This window comes from Leucoraja erinacea, chromosome 21 (assembly GCF_028641065.1).
Source record: "Leucoraja erinacea ecotype New England chromosome 21, Leri_hhj_1, whole genome shotgun sequence".
NCBI lineage: Eukaryota > Metazoa > Chordata > Chondrichthyes > Rajiformes > Rajidae > Leucoraja > Leucoraja erinaceus.
The window spans coordinates 11,525,214-11,550,058 of NC_073397.1; the positions used below are offsets into that span (position 1 = coordinate 11,525,214).

The following is a 24,845-nucleotide window of genomic DNA, read 5'->3' on the forward strand; positions in this document are numbered from 1 at the left end:
TTGTAAAAGCGTGGACTTATTAGGGAATGTCAGCATGACTTTGCACAAGGGAAGGTCCAGTCTCACAAATTTGATTGTGTTTTTTTAAAAGAAGGTGACAAAGATGATTGATGAACTTTAATAAATCATGGTAGGCTGGCCCAGAAGATTAAGTCATGTTAAATCAATGGCGAGTTGGTAAATTGGATCTAAAATTAGCTTTGGTCATATATGATAGAGAACAGTGGTGGAGGAATGTTTTTCATAATTGGAGGATCAGTGGAAAAGTTGTCAAAAAATAAAGCAAGACATAGGTCAGTTGGAAATTTCTGCTGAGAAATGGCAGATTAAATTTAATTAGTTTGTGGTGATTTAATTAGTCTGTGGCGGAGGCAGCGGCAGCGGAGACCTGACTCGGCCTCTGAGCTGTGGCGAGGCAGCGACCACCCGCGGAGTTCGAACCGTCGCCTCGGCGCAGAGGGAGAACAAAGAGGGAAGAGCCAGAGACTTTAAGATTTTGCCTTCCACCACAGTGAGGAGGTGTTTGGTGAACTCACTGTGGTGGATGTTAAATTTGTGTTGACTATGTGTTTTGTCATTTTTTTTAAATTATATGTATGACTGCAGGGAAACAGAATTTCGTTCAGACCGAATGGTCTGAATGACAATAAACGAATCTAATCTAATCTAATCTAATCTAAAGTGATGCATTTTGGAGGTCAAATGCAAGAAGAAAATATACAATAAAACTATCAAACTAGGATAGTTTTCTATGGAGCACGGAAGCCAAGAGGTAACAGACTAGAAGTATATAAAATTATAAGAGACACAGATAGGGCAGATAGTAAGTGTCTAAGAAGAAACTGCAGATGCTGGTTTAAACCGAAGATAGACACAAAAAGATGGAGTAACTCAGCGGGACAGGCAGCATCTCTGCAGAGAAGGAATGGGTGACGTTTCATTTCAATACCCTTCTTCAGACTGGTTAGGGATAAGGGACACAAGATATAGATGGTGATGTGGAGAGATAAACAATGAATAAAAGATATGCAAAAAAGTAAAGAAACAGGCCATTGTAAGCGGTTTGTAGGGTGAAAATTAGAAGCTAGTGCGACTTGGGTGGGGGAGGGAGATAGTAAGAGTGTTTTCCTTCATCGCATAAATGGTAAATGCCAGAGGACATAGGTTTAAGGGGCAAAGTTTAAAGGAGATTATTTGAGTCAAGTTTTGTTTAACACAGAGTGGTTGGGGCCTGGAAAGCACTGTCATGAGAGGTGGTAGTGGCAGATATGAGAGCAACATTTAAGAGGCATTTACACAGACACATGAACAGGCAGGAAATAAAGGAACATAGACCATTATTGTATTAACCATGATGCCTATCTAACTAATTTTCGCTGCAGACAGACAAGATTAGTTAGATTGGCATCATGGTTGACACAGTAATGGTGAGCCAAAGCGCATGTTGCTTTGCTGTACTTTTTGATTCATAGGAACAGAACAGGACTTTCAGAGTTATAGGAAAAACACAGAAACAGGACCTTTCACCCAATTCATCCCCGCTGACCAAGATGCCAATCTACTTTAGTCCCATTTATCTAGGTTTGACCCATATCCTTCTAAACCAACAATAAGACTGCAGATGCTGGAATTGTGAACAAAAAACAAAGCATTAGAGGAACTCAGTGTTATCATCGAATCATAGAGCTAGATGTTCAGCATGGAAACAGACTCTTCAGCTCACCTTGTCTATGCAGACCGAGTTGGTATATTGGGCTAGTCCTTTTTCCCTGCAATTGGCCCTTAGCCCTCCAAAACTAATACTTTTATAACTATATATCCCTACTTCTAAACTCCAACTCTTTAATAATAAAGACCAAAGTAATACGATACAATAAAACTTTATTGATCACCGGAGAGAAATTGGTCTGCCGAGTCACAACACACAAGGTACACAAAAACTTGAAATTAAAAGTGAAAACAAAAAGAAAGACGTGACTGTTGGCTGGCTGCCATGTGCACAGCCCCTTCACTGGAACAAATGAACAAACGAACAAACAAACAAACAAACAAACAAACACAGACTTATCCCCTGGGCAGAGGTTCTAAACTAGAGTGCTGCCCCCCCACACCAGGTCCCGCTTGTCCCCCCCACACCGGGTCCTCCATTGTCCATCACGGCGTCCCCCCACGCCGGGTCCCCATTGTCTTCCCCTCCCCCCTCTCATCGACCGTGAGGCCCCACCGCCGCCGAGGCTCCCGCTGCTGCCGCCGAGGCTCCCATCGGCGCCACCGCTGAGGCTCCTTCGGCCCAGACAGGCCTCACTGCCCAGCTTCATCGCAACCCCCTGGGATGCCTGTGGGGTGTGTTAGCCTACTGGGCCGTGTTCCGGTCTTCATTCTGGTCGGCGGCCGCACAGTAGTACGGCGGGTGGATCGGGCCCACGTGGCTTCCCGGAACATTCCCACCACGTGCGCAGCTCCCCGAGATACTCCAGCCACGATAATACCATTATTTTTATACCAAATTAATTGATTCTTCCCAAGCACTCTATAGCGCATTCCAGGTAAGGAATACCCCCGAGCACAACAGCAGCAAGAATAGGCCGCTCAACCCCGCTTCACTACTCAATATGCAATAGAATCATTACGGAGGATCCGCCCTAGGTGTCACCACCTCTTCTGTGACAATTCTCATTTGTTCTCAATTTCACGATCTTTCAAAAATGTATCTGCTTCCTCTTTAAATACCCCTGATGATAACCTCCATTATCTTGCAGGATAGAGAATTCCTGAGATTCTCCAGAGCCTGCGAGTAATAGTTCAAACACACCTCAGTTTTAAATGACCACTGCAATCTTTAAACCATAACCGTTTATTCAAGATACTCTCACAATGGGAACATATCAATATTAGTTCTGTTATACCCCACAAAGATATTTGCATGTTTCAATAATAACATGCCTCTCATTCTTCTAAACTCCAAAGAATATTTATCTAATTTCTTGGCTTTGCATGATTTCATCACAGGAATTAGCCTAATAAATAAATTTTGAATCACTTCCAATTACAGTAAATCCTTTATTTAAAAAGGTAGCAAAACTGTGCACAGAACTCAAAGTGTAGCCTCACTGGTAACCAATAATTTTTTGTAATTATACAGCCATATTTCCAAACTCCATCAACAATAAAGACCAAAATAATACCATGAATTTACAACAAATTTATTGATTCTTCCCATTAAAATTATTTTGTCATTCTCAGGAAGAAAGAAAATGAGATACTCCCATATTTCTAAGTCAAAGTAAAGTTTAATTTAAGCACGGATTACACAACTTTCTTTGTGGAAGCAAATACAAAATTTAAATCTGCAAAGACATAGAGGTTGCATCAACATTATCAAGGAATCAAGCACAAATATGTGTAGTGACAAACTCTGAGCTCAAACAAAATTACCAGCAACACAATTTGAATCTGCTAAATGTACATTGTTATCCACAATCTAAGAACTGTAACTTGTCGATGTGTCTGCTTAAATTCCAGTTATCAGACAAGGTCAAATAAATCGTGGATTTTTCCAAGATTCTGACTACTTTTTTATAAAATGCTTTAAACATGATAACACAACGGCCTACAAATTCTTCAACAGTTGGACAGGGAGTGCAGGATGCACACCTTTTTGGAAAAAAAAAGGACCACCACTGAAAAACTTTGAGAGACACAAGGTAATCTGTGAGAAATGGTTTGCAGAGATGGGGGCTAGCTGGGAGGGGGTGCAAGGGGAATTGACACAGGCCCAGCGGGTCACTGCGAGTTTTTATAATTTTGAATAGATATAGATATACCCGATCTGGGTTATTAGCATCAAACTCTCAGACAACCTCACGTAAATCATTTTTAAGTGACATCCTCAAGCATATTGTGATAGTCTGCATGAGTGGTACACTGCCTACATATTAAGCTTTCACCATGGTATTTTTTTGCCCACTCACCATATCCTTGTTGTTGGCCAGGATAACTCTGTTGGGTAGGATATTGCTGCTGGGAGTAAGTCTGCTGCTGGGTTGGTGCCTGCTGGTAAGCCGATTGCTGTTGGGCATATTGTGAGTTTCCTGGATAAATGATGGAACAGGCTGTTAAGTCTTGTTATCCTTGCTATCAAAGCAGAAAAACAAAACAATTCAAATTCTGCAACATAACTACAATCCATTCCCAACCAAACTCTCATATAACTGAGGTTTATAGTAACTAATGGTTACTGTAGTTTCTGTTTTTCAGTGATCTTGTCTTAATTAGTGCATTATTGGGTAAGAATGGTGTCTGAAGTAAAAACAGAAAGTGGTGAAAGCATTCAGCAATCATACTGCATTTGTGGGAAGAAAAACAGAATCAATGTTTCACATTAAGGTCTTTTCATTAGACCCATAGGTGCTCAAGATATGGTCTCCTCTACACCTCAAACTAAATACAGATTGGGTAACCACTTTTCAGAACACCTCTATTCAGTCCACAAAGGCAACCTTGATGTTCCAGTCATCTGCCACTTTAATTATCCGACTCACTCCATTCCTTGTCTTCTACATTGGTCTAACAAGGGCCAACATAAGCTCGAGGAAAAGCACCTCATCTTCTTGTCCAGGCACATCATGGCATTCAGGATTTAATAATAAGTTAACCACCCTTTATCCTTCCCTTTGCCTCGAAGTACCTATTTTTTCTTAAATAAGTGTTACTACAACTTTGGTCGACAGCCTAACACATACATTCCCGCTGTGCTCTCCAACTCTCCCCATTATGGCAACATAAAATATGCCCATTTACTAATTTTTATAGTTCTTATGAAGTCTTCTTGACATGAACGTTGACTGTTTTTATCCCCCTGATGGTGCTTGACCTGCTGAGTAATTCCAACATTTGTTTCTATTTTGAATCTGCAGCACAGAGTTTTGTTTTGCTCCAAGCACTGTATCAGATCAGTTTGCCGCTATCAATATTCATTTACGTGAATGGTATTATAAATACCGCTGCTTCCTATGCAAATACTCAACAGTACATATCAAATGCACCTCTCAGTTTTTTTTTTAATGCCCAAAAACAACACACCAGGACTGGAAATTTGAGTCTGGATTATAGCCTATGGGGAATTTGGGAAGGTGGGTTCCCAAATAAACTACACAGCTCTAATTTTTATTTCTGTTCCCTGCATGGAAGGTTATCAAAAGAAGCCTGCAGCATTTGGCCATAAGTAAGGAAAGCAGTTGTAAGAGAGCAGAGTAGGAGAGAAGATCTCACTTGCAGGAAGATATACCGGGGCAGTGGCTATTGCAGTGGAACAAGTTCTCCATGTGAGATAGAGGGCATGAAGGAAATGCTCTTGATGTCCTAACACAGAGAGCACTCCTTTACACAGAGAGTGGTGAATCTCTGGAATTCTCTGCCACAGAATGTAGTTGAGGCCAGTTCATTGGCTATATTTAAGACGGAGTTAGATGTGGCCCTTGTGGCTAAAGCGATCAGGGGGTATGGAGAGAAAGCAGGTGCAGGATACTGAGTTGGATGATCAGCCATGATCATATTGAATGGCGGTGCAGGCTCGAAGGGCCGAATGGCCTACTCCTGCACCTATTTTCTATGTTTCTAACATTCATTCAACACTGTAAACATGCTTATCTGATGAATCCAGTTCCTCTCCCCTCCTTTCACATGCTGGGATTCCAAAAGTCTGGGCAAGAGTTGTTAAACATGAAGTATCGTAAAATTGAAGGCCGGGTCTGAATAATATTTTTATTGCTGCACCACTTCTATTACAACTGCCTCAAACATGGCAGATTCCGCTCCTTTCTGAAGATTTCTTGAATTTCAAAATCTGACACAATTCCATTCAGCTCTTTAGTTTAGTTTAGTTTAGAGATACAGCATGGAAACAGGCCCTTCGGCCCACCGGGTTCGCACCGACCAGCGATCCCCGCACATTAACACAATCCTACACCCACTAGGGACAATTTTCTTTTTTTTTTACATTTACCAAGCCAATTAACCTATCAACCTGTTTTTGGAGTGTGGGAGGAAACCAAAGATCTCAGAGAAAACCCACGCAGGTCACGGGGAGAATGTACAAACTCCGTACAGACAACACCCGTAGTCGGGATCGAACCCGGGTCTCTGGCGCTGCTTTGCTGTAAGGCAGCAACTCTACCAGAACTCTACCGTGACCACCCAAATGTTTCTATCCTTTTGCATGGATTCACAAACAAACCTTTAGAAAATGGAACAGTACAGCATCAGGCCCTTTGGCCCACAATGTCTGTGCCTAACAGGATTCTTGTTTAACTAGTCTCCTCTGCCTGCATGTGATCCATAACAATCCATTTTCATGTGCCGATCTGAAAGCTTCTGAAATGCTGATTTAGAGTTCATTCTACTGAAATTCCTTTCAGTTTAATAACCAACTGATAAAAAATGTGGTCTGGGTTGACATTAATCTAATTCAATCCAATTCCAAAAAAGTGTAAGGGCAATGTTCAGATCTTCGCTCCGTGACTAAACCAATTCCCCACATTTTTCCACTTCTTTAACCACAAAACTATAACTTCTTACACAGTTCACTGAAACAGGGTAGATTGCTTTTGTCTATATTATATTATAATCAGCTGGATGAAAATAACAGCCTCAGATCATCACATCCAAGTATCAAGCAGTTATGCAAAATGGAAAAGTCAATTAAAATTGCTTTCACCTTTTATCAAGCCAGGGAGTTGCGCAACGGTCTCTGTGGAAAGCAGAAAAGGGTGGTGAAGGGAAGATGATTCGATGGTGGGATTGCATTGAAGCTCATGGAATGTCAGAGAACGATGTGTTGGATGCAGCGGAAGGTGGGGTGAAAGCTAAGAACCTCTGTGTTTTGGGGGTCAAGATCAGAACTGTGGGGAATGGATGAGAGGTGAAGGCTCCAGTCACCAATGCAGGGGAAAACCATGTCTTCTGAAGAAAGAGGGCATCTCTGAGTCTCATCTTGGGAGCAGATGCACACCAGATCCCACCATGTTTCTTGCAAGGACACCATCCTATTCTGACAATTTCTCTGTCACCTCTGCATCTGCTCTTAAGATGTTGTATACCATGGGTTTGTATGTATATTACTTTTTTTTTTAAATGTAGAGCAGTAACTCATTAAGGTTTCTTCAATGGCCCCTTCTAAACCAACAAAATGTACCAACTCAAAGTTTAAGTGCAACAGGCACATGGGATCACTACCATCTGAAAGCTCTCTACTATGTCATGCATGGGTGCAATAAATATACCTTTGGTATCAATGTCTTAATTTCACAAATTAATAAATGAAAAGATGCAGTGTTAGATCAAATGTATCAAAAATATTTCAGAACTAGTCCTCACAAAAAAACTATACATTTCTCTGTTAGCCTTAATGTACACTTGATACTATGTCTATTATTACACTTGTAACTTTATATTTCTGCAATAGAAACAGCGGATGACTCTTCAGGTACATTTAGTTATTTATATTACCTCCTTCGTAGTAATGCTGTGAGGATTCCTCAAATGACCTCTCATATCCTTGTTCTGCATATGATTGTTGGTATGCATATTCACTGTGACCTACAGGGCACGTTGCAGGGAAAAATTTTACTTTTACATTGTTGAACAATGAAGTCTTTTAAAAGAAGTCATTATATGAAACAAACCTAAATCATTTCAAGGGAAAATACAACTACTCTACTAACATTCACATTGAATTAGTCTTAAGATTTTATGCTCATATTGTACTTGCATGTTATCAATTATCTTAAATTAAAAAATTGCAAAGAGAGTGGTCTCACCAATCATGTAAAATGCTGACCATACATCCCACAATCAATTAAGTCAGAAGTTACTCATGGCTATTCTCCTCTCTAAATAGAAATAAATAATCTTTAATTTAGGAATAATTAAGACTACTATATGAATTAATCTGCTTTTAGATAATATATTGTGCTGATGATACAAAACTTGGAAATACAGTAAACAATGAGAAGGGAAGCGACTTCAGAAATTGATGTAAATTGGGTAAACATATGGTTGAAAATTACAATGTTTGTAATGTCAATAGGAATAATGAGAAGAGACACGATAAACTAAATTATATACTTTTAAAAGAATTTGTAAAAGAGCGACCCAAAATACCTACATGTCCTTGAAGGTGGTAGAAGCTTTTCAAAATGTATATGGGATTCTTTAGGGTACACAAATAAGTTAACTTAGACCTATGGTACTAATTAGGTCCAATGGAAGACCTGCAGTTGAAAAACTATTCTTAAATTGCAGTTTTATCATACGGGGAAAAAAAACACATTCTGGAAGACAGCATCTTAAACAGAAGTAGACGTGAGATGAGTGGGCCAAATTTGAAGGAAAAAAGTGTCAGAAACAGGCTGCCATCTGCAAATATGTAATGTAGCAACCTGTAAAGAACAGAAACATTAAGGGCAACTAGCAAGTCCTGCTTGAAAATGTACAGAAAAAAAATGTTCTGTACAGATGATTAAAAAATGTTTGTTGTTCTGTTCATAATTTTTCTTTGATATTTATAGACCAAGTTATACTTCCTTATTTATATAAATTGACACAACACAATACCTAAATCAATGTAAAAAATTAATCAAAAAACCAAGCATCTCATCCTTTTAGTACTGTGCAGCTTCCATATATTTAAGAAGAGGAATTGATTTATTGGTAGATAAATATCTTTATCCAGTTAGATAAATTTTTTAGATACAAATATGAATGGCAGTCCAAGGGAAAAAAGATGTACCATCAGGATAATATTGTTGATTAATGGTATCTGTGGGTCCTTGGGCATGTCCATATTGCTCACCATAGTAATCTTCCTGTCCAATGTATTGTTGAGAAGACCCTACAAAAAGAAAGACAGTAACCGGGTTGATTTTGTTGTTGTATTTTTTGTTTCAAAGTCACTTATGCACATAGAAAATGTATTCAGACATGTTTTCACCAAAATATTATATTTGTATATACACAAGAAAGTTATGAAATGTTCTCTGCTATGGAAAATAAAACAAATATAGTATTGTTATTTGACAAAATATTTGGTTATTACAATGAAAGTCACAAATAGCTGGTATCATAGTGTTAGCAATATCTACCAAAACCAGCAGTGACTTTTGAATGGATTATCCATGGCGCAGCTTGATTTCATGTCACATTTCAGTCCCAGTTATGGTAACCAGAGGCACAGTTTTAACAATTGGGTAAAATACAAAAGAAAGTCATGTTTGCACAAATTTAAAAGATACCTTGCCATATTACTACATCTAAGCATCTTGCACTTGTTGTTTGTAAATATATTCAAGTCCTTAACTTTGTAACCATGCTATACTGTGTCTTAACATTACAAGCATTTACGCCAACTACCAGTGGTATCTTTGACATTTACAGTACAATCAGAAAGTATTCAGACCACTTCACTTTTTCCACATTTTGTTACGTTACAGCCTTATTCTGAAATGGATTAAATTCATTTTTTATATCATCAATCTACACACATACCCCATAATAAAAAAGCGAAAACTAGCGTTTAGAAATGTTTGCCAAGTAATTAAAAAGAAATAACTGAAATATCACATTTACATAAGTATTCAGACCCTTTACTCAGTACTTTGATGAGGCACCTTTGGCAGCAATTACAGCCTCAAGTCTTCTTGGGTATGACGCTACAAACTTGGCACACCTGTATTTGGGGAATTTTTCCCATTCTTCTCTGCAGATCCTCTCAGGCTCTGTCAGGTTGGGTGGGGAGCGTCGATGCACAGCTATTTTCAGTCCCTCCAGAGAGGTTCGATCGGGTTCAAGTCCGGGCTCTGGCTGGGCCACTCAAGGTCATTCACAGACTTGTCATGAGGCCACTCCTGCGTTGTCTTGGCTGTGTGCTTAGGGTCGTTGTCCTGTTGGGAGGTGAACCCCCACCCCGGTCGGAGGTCCAGAACGCTCTGGAGCAGGTATTCATCAAGGATCTCTCTGTACTTTGCTCCGTTCATCTTTCCCTCGATCCTGACTAGTCTCCCAGATCCTGCCCCTGAAAAATCATCCCAACAGCATGATGCTGCCGCCACCACCATGCTTCACCATATGTATGGTATTGAGCGGTGCCTGGTTTCCCCCAGATGTGACGCTTGGCATTCAGGCCAAATAGTTCAATCTTGGTTTCATCAGACTAGAGAATCTTGTTTCTCATGGTCTGAGAGTCCTTTAGGTGCCTTTTGGCAAACATTTGGAAAGCGGGTTGTCATGTGCCTTTTACTGAGGAGTGGCTTCTGTTTGGCCACTCTACCATCAAGGCCTGATTGGTGGAGTGCTGCAGATATAGTTGTCCTTCTGGAAGGTTCTTCCATCTCCACAGAGGAACTCTGGAGCTCTGTCAGAGTGACCATTGGGTTGTTGGTCACCTCCCTGACCAAGGCCCTTCTCCCTCGATTGCTCAGTTTGGCCGGGCGGCCAGCTCTGTGAAGATTCCTGATGGTTCCAAAGTTCTTCCATTTAAGAATGATGGCGGCCACTATGCTCTTCGGGACCTGCAATGCTGCAGAAATTGTTTTATACCCTTCCCCAGATCTGTGTCTCGACACAATCCTGTCTCGGAGGTCTACGGACAATTTTGCTCAATTTTGAGTGTCATAGCAAAGGGTCTGAATACTTATGTAAATGTTATATTTCTGTTATTTCCTTTTAATTACTTGCAAGAATTTCTAAACACCTGTTTTCGCTACTTCATTCTGGGGTATTGTGATGATAAAAAAAATTTAATTTAATCCTTTTTAAAATAACAAAATGTGGAAAAAGTGAAGGGTCTGAATACACTATCTAAAATTGCAAATAATCACGATTTTGGTCTCAATAAATTGCGTAGTGGAACATTTTATTTACTTTGTTTGCCTTAATAATTTTACAGTTCTGGATTGGTTGGAGGAATGAAATGTATCTGTTCTTCAGCTAAGAGTATAAATAGAAAACTATTGACCCTCTCATGAAAGTATTCAGGAGACTCTGTGCTGTTCTCCTTAAGGCCTGATCAAGGTTTATGCTTCAACTAACATCAATGAAATATTAACGTATTCCCATTTATTTGACCTTGGTGCGCACTACTGCAGTTTCGCACATAGAGACATGCAGCATGGAAACAGGCTGTTCAGCCCAACTTGTCCGTGTTGACCAAGATGCCCCATCTACACTATTCACCTAATAATTTGTTCTCTTAAAGTGCTTTATAACGTTCTAAAAATGTAAGGAAAACTACAACGGCACATGAACATGCCTTTTGATCCATGATGCCAATCCAAACTGATCCTATCTGCCTGCTTAAGATCCACATCTCTGCGTGCCCAGTCTGTTCGTGTGGCTGTCTAAAGGTTTCTCAAGTATTACTATGGTACCTGCTGCTAACACATCCTCTGGCAACATGTTTCAGGTACCTACATTGTCTTAATCCCGGAAAAAAGGTTCTGACTGTCTACACTAACGATGCTTCTCATAATTTTCTATACTTTTTCATCCTCCTATGCTTCAGGAAAAAAAAAATGTTTGTCCCTAACCTCTCCTTGTAGATAATACACTCCAGTCCAAGAAACATTCTGGTGAACCCCTTCTGCACTCTCTCCAAAGCCTTCACATCCTTGCTCTAATAAGATGACTGGAAATGGATATGATATTACAAATTGCCCAAACCAATGTTTTCTGCACCTGCATCATGAAAATTCAGGTGCATTTTGTCTTTTTCTCCCTGAGACTTAAAACGTTCAATTTTGCTTTTTGCGTGAAAAAACAAATTCACCAATCATCTGAAATCAGCAATTATAAATTAAGAATAGACTCAGTTGTTTTTGTTTTAGAAGTTGTTGCATCTACAAATATTTTAGGTTCAACTGTGAGAACCTTTAACAGATGCGAGAGAGAAAACAAAGAGTGTTCCAAATTACTGAATTGCATGGGAAAGTGTTTAAAGTATTCTCAAAGGTAGGCTTTAATCTAATGAGATTATGCAAGGACAGGTGACAGCGTTTTTGTTATCTCTTCCTATCTTTATTTCTAATGTTTTAAAAAGCATGTACCAATTAATCTAAAAATAAATCATCGGAAGACATAAGCAAATGCAGATGCTGAAATCTGGGCAAAAAATAAAGTGCTGAAAGAAATGAGCACTTTATTTTGCTCAATAAACTCCCCGAGTTATTTTGGCAGCACTATGCACATCAGTCATACTGCTTCCTCTCTGCTCCTGAGATCTGGGTTCAATCTGTCCTAGGTTGCTGTCTGCATGGAATTTGCATGTACTCCCTGTGGTTGTGTGGGTTTTCCATAGGTACTCCAGTGGCCTCCCAAATCTCAAAATAGTTAATCAACCATTATATATTATCCCTCAGTGCAATTTCTAAGTGATAAAAGAACCAAATGAAATAGGTGGATATGTGAGAAAGAACAACTTGCAGGGCTACAGGGAAATAAGGGAGAAATAGATTGATTGTGTTGCTCAGTTGGGAACTCACATGGAATGGCCTCTTTCTATGTCATCTATCTATCGCTATACTTATAATATACTCTATACGGATCTTTTGCGATTCACATCTCCTCGAAAACACGACGCGCTAACGGTGAAAATTTTACATATTCCGATAGAGATTTACGCTGTGAAGTCAAAATTTGCCTTATCTGAAAATTTCATGTATTATTTCTCAAGTTATTTATGAAAATGTTCAAAAATTTCAAATAACTTCGAAAATAAACAAGCTGATGACATCACAATGGGTCTGCTCGCGCGGCTGTTTTCCACGTGCAGCCTGCTGCGCATTGTTTTCCACGCGCTGCTAGATTACGTCACCCCCCCCGACTCAGTCATTGGTCGCCGTGGGTCCCGCAGCCGCTCGCCCGCCCGGCTCCTCCTCTTCCTCCACCCCCTCCCCATCCCTCTCTTCCCCCTACCCCTTCCTCTCTACCACTCACCCCCTCTACCTCCCTCCTCTCTCTCCCCCTCACCCTCCTCTGCCCTTCCTCTCTCTCTATCTCCCCTTCCTCTCTCTCTCCCCCTCCCCATCTCTCTTTCCTCCTATCCTCCCCCTCCCCTTCTTCCTTGCCTCCCCTCTCCCCCTCCTCCCCTCCCCCCCGTGTATGAGTGATCAATGGTCGCCATGGACTAGGTGGGCCAAAGGGCCCGTTTCTATGTTTATCTCTAAACTCGAAAAGTTTTATTTTTGACTCACATGTCAAAGCTGGCTGTCATTGGTATTTCTAGACCAGTCTTGCTGCAATCATTCAGTACAATTGTGAAGTTTTTGGTCATGGCTTTATGAGAGTCACCACTATTTAGACACTTGGACTAGTTTCAAGGATGCAGCTAGGAAATCACCAGCATTATTTGACTAGCAGGTTTGGAACCCGCATGTTTGCATGGGTGTCCAACATCTTCCTTACATTGCCCAGCAAGTTCCAGCCCTTTATAGTTGCCAATGTACTTATGGATATTCCACATACGATCAGCCGCTATACAACTGTGAAGACTGTGCCAATTGATTAAAGTAACAGATAATATTTAAAACTGTATTAGAACTCATAAGAACAATTGCCTTTTGGATGTAAGGACCTACTGCTTTCTCGAGTGTATCGTTATTATTTCACAATGTTGAATGAATCCACCATTCATTGAGTAAGAGAAGAAAATAATATTACAATGTAGGGAAATGCTAAAATGTATCAGAAGTTTCTTGTCAAATGATAACCATGCACATCATACCTTGTTGTGTTGATCTATAAGGCCCTATTGGCCTTTGGCCCATTATGTTGCTGCCTTGGTTACTCTGTCCCATCATTCCCATAGTCGACTGTCCCTGGTAATGTTGTCCACCTCCTTGTGGTGTATTGTAATGTGGCGTTGCAGCTTGCTGGTGTATCATTGGAACTGAAAAATAATCTTAAATGAGTAGCTCTGTTAAAAAATCTCTTACACAACGCATTTCATAAGGTCAGAGCACCCTTTAGTACTTTAGAACCATTGAGGTATTTTACAATAAAAGCAGCAAATTGAGCTCTCCTCATTTTGATGGACATAGCACAAAAATCCCATGGTAACTGAATTGCATTATTTAATTCAAAGTTGGCTCGACTTAAAGTCATTTCATTTATTTAATTCGTAATAATGAAAAGCAATATGACCAATGCGTTCCAATAAGGTGAGAATATGCATCAGATGTTTTACAATGTATATTTCAGCAAGGCATTTGATTAGGTTACGCATGGTAAGAATGGTAGGGAGTGTGGTAGAGCAGAGAGATCTGGGTTGCAGCTTCATAGTTCCCCAAAAGTGGCATCAAAGGTAGATAGGATGATTAAGAACGTTTTCGGTCTTCATTGGTCTGGGTATTGAGTATAAAAGTTGGGAGGTTATGTTACAGTTATACAAGACATTGGTGAGGCCGCATTTGGAGCATTGTGTTCAGTTTTGGTCACCCTGCTATAGGAAGGATGTCGGTACGCTGTAAAGAGTGCAGGGAAGATTTACAAGGATGTTGCCAGGACTTGAGGACCTGAGATATGGGGAGAGGTTGAGCAGGCTAAGACTTTATTCCTTACAGCGCAAGAGGCTGAGGGGTAATTGTATAGAGGTGTATAAAATCATGAAGTCAATAAATAGAGTGAATGCAGTCTATTACCCAAAGTAGAGAAATCAAAAACCAGAACACATAGGTTTAACGTGAGAGGGGAAATATTTAATAGGAGAGGGTGGTAGGTATATGGAACGAGCTGCCAGAGGTGTTAGTTGTGGCAGGAACTATAACAGGAATTAAAAACACATTTGGACAGATACATGGATAGGAAAGGTTTAGAGGGATATGAGCCAACGCAGGTAGGTGGGACTAGTGCAGATGAGGAATCTTGGTCAGCAAAGGCAAGATGGGCCAAAAGGCCTATTTCCATGCTGTATGACCCTATACTCTAATAGCAGCTGGTTCAGAAAACCCCCAACTGATAAACAATTTTGGTAAAAGTAATAGGTGAGGTACGATCACTCCATAGATGCTTCGCTGAAGCTTTTCTGTGTAACCTACGATCAGTCCGCCTTGGCCAACACAATCTCACAGTTGCCAAATATTTCAACTCCCATTCCCATACTGACCTTTCTATCCAGGGCAGAAAAAATGCTGGAGAAACTCAGCAGGTGAGGCAGCATCTATGGAGCAAAGGAATAGATGACGTTTCGGGTCGAGACCCTTCTTCAGACTGATGTGGGGGTGGGAAGAAGAGTGGCCTTCAACACTGTCAGAGTGATGCCACACGGAAATAGGAAGAACAGCAGCTCATATTTCATTTGGGCAGCTTGCAACCCAGCAGAACAAATATTGATTTATCTAATTTAAACTAACCCTTGCATTCCCTCTTTCTCCGTCCCTCCCCCACCCTAGTCATCTTGCTAGTTTCACTTACATAGCTCACAATGGACCATTGTGGGCTCCATCTCTCTTGAGTCATCGGTTCCGGCTCTGATCTATTCTGTACCTTTTCAGATCTCTAGTTTCCCTCTCCCCTCACTCTCAGTCTGAAGTAAGGTCTCACCCCAAAACTCACCTTGTCATTTTCTCCAGAGATACTGCCTGACCCGCCGAGTTACTCCAGCATTTTGTGTCTATGGACTGGTATTGTGGAGTTTGTGGAAAGGGAGGACCAACACCTACCAAAGATTAAATCACTGAGGGGAAAGTAAACGATTGAAAACTGAGAGGGGTATAGAATGTGTGGTGGAGAAAGAGTACCTGGATTGGAAGAAGATCTTCCAAAAGGATCAGGACCAGGAAGATGGTTCTTCAAAGATTATCAGAGTCTAGGATCTAGGACGATATTCAAGTGAATGTCCATGGATGAGTTATAGTTCCAGGCATCTATCTAAGAACTTGAAACATCAGGACAATTTTCACATTGAAGGATTCAGTCTTTGTATTGGATACAGGGACTCGGTTTCACATAGGGGCACCCAGAACACAGAGACAAATAAGGGAATTATCGCACTTGAATCCAAATGCTATGAACCTTCTGAATTTTGTAGTCGGCAGGGCAGTACTCTGCATATCGCCAACTTGGACAATTTAACATTTTTATCAAGCCAATTAACCTACAAACCTGTACATCTTTGGAGTGTGTTGAGGAAACTGAAGATCTCGGGGAAAACCCACGCAGATCACAGGAAGAACGTACAAACTCCATACAGACAGCACCCGTAGTCGGGATCGAACCCGGGTCTCTGGCGTTGCATTTTGCTGTAAGGCAGCAACTCTACCGCTGTGCCACCGTGACTGCCCTATGTTAAAACTTGACTTTGCTGCAAGCGTCTAATGATGGTCATTTCCCAGAGAATTTGATCTTGTCCTTCCGCATGACAATGCTCTAAAAGTGTTGCATGCAGAATGGCATCATCCTGTTTGAGACTGACACAGAATTTGCATCAAGGTCGAAAAAAGTGAATCATTCTAGAAAGTCCTCAGTTAACATTCCTAGGCTCAGTGTAAAGAATTTACTATTACATAATACTGAGTAAAACGCTGCATGATTGAATTTGATTGAATTTCTAGGCCAAGAATTTCCTTTGCCATTCTGTTTAAGGAGGAAATGTGATGCATGCAAAGAGAAAAACGTATTACAGCAGGTTATCCACTATAATAATGTAACACAGCTATTTTAAAATGTTTACCTTGACTGGTTTGCATGCTCATGTTTGTCCGGGATCCATAGTTTGCCAGCGACTGATTCTGACCCTGCATCTGCATCCCTTGTGAAGAGGGCACAGAATGACTATAGCCACCTGGTGTTCCATGGTTACTTACAGGCATATTCATTGAAGTACTTGGCATTGTGGCTGGTCCTGACTGTTGAACGGAAACATGAGTAGGACCTGAAAAAAAAACACAACCACGCTCAGTCAAAATAGTTTGTTTGGATTGCCTCTGAAATAATCCAATTCTGTGGCATACATCTCAGTTAAATTCGAAACCAATAGGAAAGGTCTACCATCTATTCCAGTTGCCATGTGATATCAATAAACAACAAACAGAGCGATATCTTCATGTTCCAAACGAATACTAATCAATATCAACAAGAGAACGTGTACAGTAGCAACTTGGATCTGGACACAGTCCTCAATCAGTAACCATAAAAAATAAAGAAAAAATGGGAGGGATAGGAGACGAGTAGAAACAGGAGAAAGGAAATGGATGACAGGTGCAGGGGAGAAAGGTGTGCACACAGGATTTATAAATGGGGGGTGGGGGGGGGAGGAAAGAAGAGTTTGATTGTAATTGAGGCTTCAATGTTTATGCTGTTGGGTTGTAGGCTATCCAAGGAGTACATGAGGTTTCTCCCCCCCCTCATGGATATCAAGACTGTCCAATTGGGATGTTTTTTGTTTTTTTTTGTGTTATGTTGGCTGCATTTGAAGTCTTCTGCCCAAATCATGTAGTTGATGAAGGGATGAAAACTGGTAGTAGGAAATGTAACTATAACTAGTATATCACACAATGATAATGGACTACTTCACAGCTCTTTCTGCAGCACGGTCTTATGTAACCAGTATTTCATCAACCTGACCAAATCCCTATCTCCAAAACCTACTCACCAGTTTCAAAAGATTTCTCCTCCAATGACAGCCTATGTTTCCCAGTGATGAGAAAGAGGAAGGGAAAAGATCATTGATAGATAAGTATAGATGAGAAAGAGATAATTTCTAACGGGGAGAGAAAAATTAATTGAAAGCAAAATTAATTGTTAAGATAAAAATACAAAAGTGATTCACAAAGACAGAGGGGACGTTGGCAGCAGAAGAAAAATGTTCCACGTTATCGTTGGCAATACCATGGCAAATCCACATTTGGGAAAAAAAAAATCTATACCCTACAATCAACCACTTCATCTTCTAATTTTCTGTAAGTAATTTTTCTGTCAAATCTCAATACCAGGCCTTAAATAAATCTGAATTCTACCATTTCCAGCCTTTAGTTAAGTAGATCCCGTTATCATAGCATTGCAACAAACCGTAAATAAGTAACATTGTTAGAACCTACCATTGCTCATCTGGTTCTGCATTAGTGTGGAAGGAGGAATCCCTCCTCCCATAGTGTCATTAGGAACATTTTGCGAATGCAAAGCTTGATTTGATCCAGGCAGATTCATTCCTCCTGGTCCCATTGACAGGTTTTGGGATGGTGGCTAAGAAAAAGGAAATGGTACAAATGTAAAAAAAAACACAATTAACAATTGCATTTTAGACTATACTAGACCAAGTGCAGACCCGTTGCGTCTGTTCCCGCAATGTGCGGGTGCAAGAGGAGGGGGCGGCCTGACGTCATTGCGCAACGCCATGCGCTAGGCGTACACTGTCAAGACGCTGCATACGCCCTCAATGCGCCTGCGGGCCGACAGGCCATTGACACGTGGGATTTTCGGACATGGCAAGCCAGCGATCTTTGGCTTCGGCCAGCGTGACACAGAGCCGGGCCGGGGGGGCGTGGAGGAAGTAAAATCACTAGCAAAATGGGAAAAATGTCGGTCGCTAGCGAAATTAGAAAAATGTCGGCGCTTTTGGAGGAGAACCGGGTGGCAGCAGCCTTTATGGTCGCTGGCCAGCTAGAGGCGAAACATTAGTGTGGGGGGAAGGATTTTAATAAATATGTGTACAGAAAAATGACTAAATTTAATGAGGAGTGGATGAGCGAATGTAAAAGTGAAATGGCTAGCGAAATGGTAAAAATCTCGGCATGTTAACGTCTGGTTTTGGCAGAGTAACGAATCAAAGGCCAAAAAAATGACATACACACACACACACACACACAGTTTTAAAAGTATATAGATTACAATTGGCTAAAGATGCTGGAAATAAATTACATTCATGTAGAGAACAAATAAATTTGCATTTATGTAGCTGCATATCATACTCTCAAGACATTCCAAAACATTCTGTAATGAATGGATTTATTATTTGAAGTTTTGTCATGGTTATATAGGCAAAGTGTTCAGCTAAATTGTGCAGAGCAATGTTTTGCATACAGGAAACAAACGATTGAGTAGATTGTTATTCATGATTCTTCACTAAATGAATACTGTTATTTGGCACAGAGGTTATTTTGTGAATTTGCCACTGGATAGTGACAAAGGTAAGTAGCATTCCCTTCTTTACAGTGCTGAAGTGTGGGTCGCTGGTTTTGGGTTCAACAGCATTTTGGAGCATTCAGTGTTCCTCCATTAGGAACCAACAGAGCAATTGGTAAATATGCTAGTGTGAAATTCATGTGCAACAGAAACAAGTTTGATAACCCAATCCCCATCTAATCTCAGTTAGGACAATGACAAGTTGGAAACGTTAGTTTAGTCTTTGTTATTGTAAGCTGTACCAATGTTCAGTGAAAAGCTTTTATTTGCATGCTATCCAGTCAAAGAAAAGACTATACATGAATCCAATCATGTCGTCCACAATGTACAGATAAAGGGTTCTAATGTTTAGTGCAGGATGTCCAATAAACTACAATTGAAGATAGTTGAAAGGTCTCCGATGAGGTAGATCGGTGATCAGGACTGCACTCCAGCTGGTCTCAGGGCCACAGTGCGATATCCAGGGCTCCCTCGATTTTGGCAATTCAACAGTCCTACTGAGATGTACAAGTGTAAATAGGCCACGTTCTGTGGCAGTACAACAACCATATGTATCTCACCCTATTATCAAACTGCATCTGTGCTGATCATCTAGGGTTTCACAAAAAGACCACGAACCACTACATTATTAGTTAGCAATTTAACATAAAAAATGAAAACTTGTGATGATGTGGTCGATACTGCCTTAAAGCAGCTCTGATATTGTCTTTGCCCAAGTGTTTATCGAGAAGCATGGAGAATGCATTTAATAACAGCAACTATATTTTGAAAGTTTTTCACTGGTTGCCAAACATTAGCACATCATGGTCATAAAATATTCTCTATAAATGCAAGTTCTTTCTTCCGTAAAACATCGCATGATATTTAATATTAAAAAAAAATAATTTGCCTTTGTTTACAGAAAACAATATTATTATTTTTTTATTTGATTATTTTGCTGCAGATTTGAAATCGGGTTTGATGATGTGGCTTTTTTGTTCATTCTGAATCTTTAAATTTAGTCAGACTGACCTTTAAATTCAGTAATTCGAAAATAATTTACCACTTTAACCAGAGGTTTGCTAATTCTGGCTATGAAGGTTGTGAAGAATCTATTCAAACAAATGCAAAGACAAATAATTTTTCCAATCAAAAATAAATGGTAATGGATTCCAACAATGTAGCTAACATATTGGAAACATAAAATGCAAGTTTGATTTATTTAACATATCAAATGCTTAATATAAATGTTGATGCACAACGTATATTATAAGACCTTCTAAATATGCAAACTAGAGAATTTCAGGGGGGGGGGAAAGAAGGATCTACATAATGACTGCAAATCAATTCTGCCATCTTCCAAGGAACTACGTTAATTTAGTTACATTAAGTTACATATTTAGCAACAGGTTATAAGTGTAATTGCAAATCCACAACTCCATGCCATATGCTATTCAAGAATGGTACATTTTACAACATTATTTTAATTAATATTTACATGCAACCTCTGTAGTAAGTTGAAGGGAAATGAATTAATCAGCAAAAAAAAGGTTCACTACTATTTTTATTAGTTTTGCTACAACCCTGGTAGTGGAATCAATGGTGTATTACTTACAGCAGGTAGCAAGGACTGCATGTTTTGATTAGAATCTGCTATAGTTGCCAAGTAAACCAAATTTCTGTGCAGCATCTGTTGATATCTAAAAAAACAGGAAAGAAAAATTAAAAAATCAAGAAGAAATATGTTCAATGCAATCTTTGCAATAAGGGTGAACATTAACACTAAACTTACATGTTGTTACATTACTCAAGTCTGGCCTTGACCTAATATCTAGGATCTATAATAATAAATGAAAATCAAAAAGCTACAAATGCTGCAAATTTGAAATAAAAACAGAAAATGCAGGAAACAGTCAGCAAGTCAAGCAGCATCCATGCAAATAGCAACGGGTAGGTAACATTTCAAATCCAAGACATCATCAGAACTGAATTCAAATTTCAGTCGCAGGGTGCAAAATAAACATGTCTCATTTTCTCATGGCATCAAGTCAAACATGCACAAGGAAACCTCTTCTCGATTACCCCCACCAACAATCCTTTCTCACCTGATGAATTAGTGTTCCTCTACATTAAACACATTTGGAAAAATACCAGAGGTATCTAGGGCATAGAATGTGCTCTATGTGAGGGAGTCAATAACCATCACCGGAAGTGGCGGCGCTGTTAACAGCTGCGGCTCGCCTGCAGTCCGTCTGTTTTTACCTTTTTTTGTTGTTTTCTTCGTCCTGTTTTAGTTAATTTTGGTTTATTAGGTTGTGGAGGGGGGGGGGAACATGTTTTCTGTCTCTTCCTTCGGGGGAATGCGACTTTTTTTTGTCTGGTGGCCTCCAACTGCGACCGACCTCGAGGCTCCGGAGGCAGAGCCGGCCAGGACTAGGCTGGCCGACTTCGGGGCTGAGGCGGCGGGCGGCGGCCCAACTAGGAGCTGAGGCGACTCGGAGCTGAGGCGGTGGACTCGGAGCTGAGGCTGCGTTCTGGCTTTCGGCAGCGGCCCGACTTGCTGAGGTTGGCATCCGGCTTTCAGCAGCAGCCCGAATCGGAGCTGCGGCGGCGGCGACATCACTTCGGAGGTTCGGCCGCGGGCCCAATGGACGACCGGGAGCTCGCAGGTTGATGACCTGTTTCCGGAGCTCCCGCAACTACAGCTGCGTCTGCTGGACTGGAGGGCGGCATCTTCGGCCCAGATCGCCTCAGCGCAGAGGGAGAACAAGGAGGGAAGAGACAGAGACTAAGACTTTTGCCTCCATCACAGTGAGGAGGTGCTTGGTGAACTCACTGTGGTGGATGTTAATTTGTGTTTATTGTATGTTTTGCTATTTATCATTATTGTGTATGACTGCAGGCAATGAAATTTCGTTCAGACCGAAAGGTCTGAATGACCATAAAGGAATCTAATCTAATCTAATCACCAATAGTAGCTTGGGAGCACAACTGAGATGGCCGAATTCTGGAGAACATAGCAGCCCAATGTGCTTGGATAACAATCTTCAGGCTTTAGAGATACAGTGCGGAACCAGGCCCTTCGGCCCACCGAGTCCAGGCCGACCATCGATCACCTCGTACACTCGCACTATCCTTCACACTAAGGACCATTTACAATTTACAGATGCCAATTAACCTACAAACCTGTACGTCTTTGGAGTGCGGAGGTAAACCGAAGCAGCTGGGGAAAACCTACACGGTCACTGAATCAGTGTTGCTCTATATTAAACAAACTTGGAAAAACACCAGAGGTATCAAGGGCATAGAATGTGCTCTGAGTGAGGGAGTCAATAACTATCACACGTGGTAACAGGACCACACACAGTGATGGCTGAATTCTGGAGAACATAGCTGCCAAATTGGGTCTCCAGTAGGTACTGGGAGAAGCAACAAAATTGTCTACTTTCTCTGTCCTCCCAACTATCCATCACTGGAACAGTCACAGAAAAGATCTAGCAGCTCAAAATTAGGTACTGATGATGCCCGGTGGGCAAACAACAGCAGCAACACCATCACAATCTGTAACCTCATGGTTTGTCATACTCTTCATTCTGCAATTACAATCAAGCCAAGGGATCAACCCTACCTAAACTAATTGTTTAGAAATGCTTGTTAGCTGGGTGCAACAAATGCAAGTATACTTTAAAATGATGTGGCAGATTAGTGAGGTGGCAATACAGGACCAGGTTACAGTATTACAAGAATTCTAAAAGAATGGATATAGTAGTCACAAAATTATTAAAATCTAAGGTGCATAGGGACAACTTGGTAAATCTCTGGAATTCTCTACACAGGAAGATTGTGGGGGCTTGATCATTGCGAGTACTTGCAGAGGAAGAGTGTTTTTGTAAGATCAGGGACACAAGTCCCAGGGCAACTGAAGAGAGGTCGGGGCAGTTCAGTCATCATCACATTGAATGGTGGGGGCAGCTCTTCTTTTCTTCATATTCAAATAACCATTTACTTGCTAAACAACAAAAAGGACATGCAAAAGACAGAACTAAACAATCACACAACAAATGAATCAGATTAAAATTCAAACACCCTACCAAATCTAATTGAAAATGGTGATTAAACAGCAAATAGAGGGAGGCAACACCAAGAACATCCTATGGTCAATGGTGGTATGACCCAATAAATGAGTACAAAAGAAAATATGCACACAATGTTCAGCAAGAAGTGCCAAACAAATGATCAATCCCACTTCCGAAGATCCCCAACACCACAGAAGCCATTTTTTCCAGTCAATCTAATTCACTCCAAACGACATTAAGAAATGGTTAAGAACATCTGATACACTAAAAACTAAGCAATCAGAGAACAACCCAGCTGTATTACTAACAAATGTAGACAAAAGTGCTGGAGAAACTCAGCCGGCGCGGCAGCATCTATGGAGTGAAGGAAATAGGCAACGTTTTGGGCCCAACCCGTCTTCAGACTGATGTAGGGTGGGGGGGGGGGAATGTTCATGGCCATCGAACATCGCCGCATCACTGAGACCCACTCACCTCGCCGCCTCACCGGGCCCGCTGAAACTCGCCACCGCACTGGGGCCTACTCACCTCGCCACCTCACCGGGCCCGTCGAAAATCACCGCCATACTGAGCCCATCAAACATTGCTGCCGCACCGGGGCCCATTGAACCTTGCCGCCACACCGGGGCCTACTCACCTCGCCGCCCCACCGACCATCCACCCACCGGGACCTCCCAAGCTTCCTCGCTGACCACGGACCTCCCAAGCTTCTTCACTCCCCACGGATTTCCACCATCGATTCCACTGGCCCTCCAGCAGCCCGCAGCCGTCGCCTTACCTGCAGCCTGTACTCAGCACCGGGCCTGAAGCTTCCATGCTGCAGACTCCCACTCCCCTGGGTTTGACTATCTCCTCACTGTATTACTAACAACTTGCTCCAGAACGAGCTACCCCTATAACCTATTCGTTCCAATACAATTACAACACTGGAATCTGGCAATATGGAAAGTTGCTCAGATATATCTTGTTCAAAAAAGGCAGGACAAATCCAATTTATCTAATTACCACTCAATTAATTATCAGCAAAGTGCTGGAAACCACTGAAGGGCTCGAAATTAATGGTTGCCCGGGTGCCACTGACCACTCAGAGTGCCACCGGGCAACCTAAACGGCGAGTCGTTTTGCCCGGCTTGGCAACTTGGTTTATACCAAAGATAGACACAAAAAACTGGAGTAACTTCGCGGGTCCGGCAGCATCTCTGGAGAAAAGGAGCGTGACGTTTTGTGTCGGCGACGGTTGTTGGAAAGATACGAAGTGTGGCGTGACGGAGGGTCGGAGCGAATGACGGGCCCCGCACAGCAGCAGCGGCGACGGCTCCATCTCCTTCTCCTCCCGCACGGCCTGGTAGCGGCCGCTGCTGCCACTCCGCCAATGGTGCTTTCAAAACAGACCCTTGGAGGAGGGAGGTGTCGGTCAGTGGCGGAAGTAGAGTAGGGGGGTAGGGGAGATAGCGCGCAGTGATTGGAGGAGGGAGATGAGACCTGCACCGCAGTCAGGATCAATCCCGGTCTCCAGCGCTGCAATCTCTGCCAAACCGCCACTGGGCCATCACCTTCCCCACCCGGGAGACCCCCCCACTCCCCTGGGGGTGGCCAGAGACATCGGGAGTCAGACGGGAG

The 24,845-nt window shown here is 41.5% G+C and overlaps 1 protein-coding gene across 5 annotated transcripts in view; it reads right to left on the minus strand.

Moving 5' to 3' along the window:
- The window catches only part of LOC129707246 (calcium-responsive transactivator-like), a 76,532-nt gene that overhangs the window by 34,059 nt on the left and 17,628 nt on the right, over positions 1-24,845 (minus strand). For 2 of the 5 annotated variants that reach the window (XM_055652121.1, XM_055652126.1), the window contains exons 3-10: positions 20,765-20,849; positions 18,087-18,231; positions 16,721-16,921; positions 13,775-13,939; positions 8,789-8,890; positions 7,507-7,596; positions 6,716-6,748; positions 3,972-4,091 (exon numbers count right to left, since the gene is read on the minus strand). In XM_055652121.1, the coding sequence (XP_055508096.1) occupies positions 3,972-4,091; positions 6,716-6,748; positions 7,507-7,596; positions 8,789-8,890; positions 13,775-13,939; positions 16,721-16,921; positions 18,087-18,231; positions 20,765-20,849 (941 nt within the window). The remainder of the gene's footprint in view (positions 1-3,971; positions 4,092-6,715; positions 6,749-7,506; positions 7,597-8,788; positions 8,891-13,774; positions 13,940-16,720; positions 16,922-18,086; positions 18,232-20,764; positions 20,850-24,845) is intronic. The other 3 variants (XM_055652124.1, XM_055652123.1, XM_055652125.1) reach the window with 3 other exon arrangements.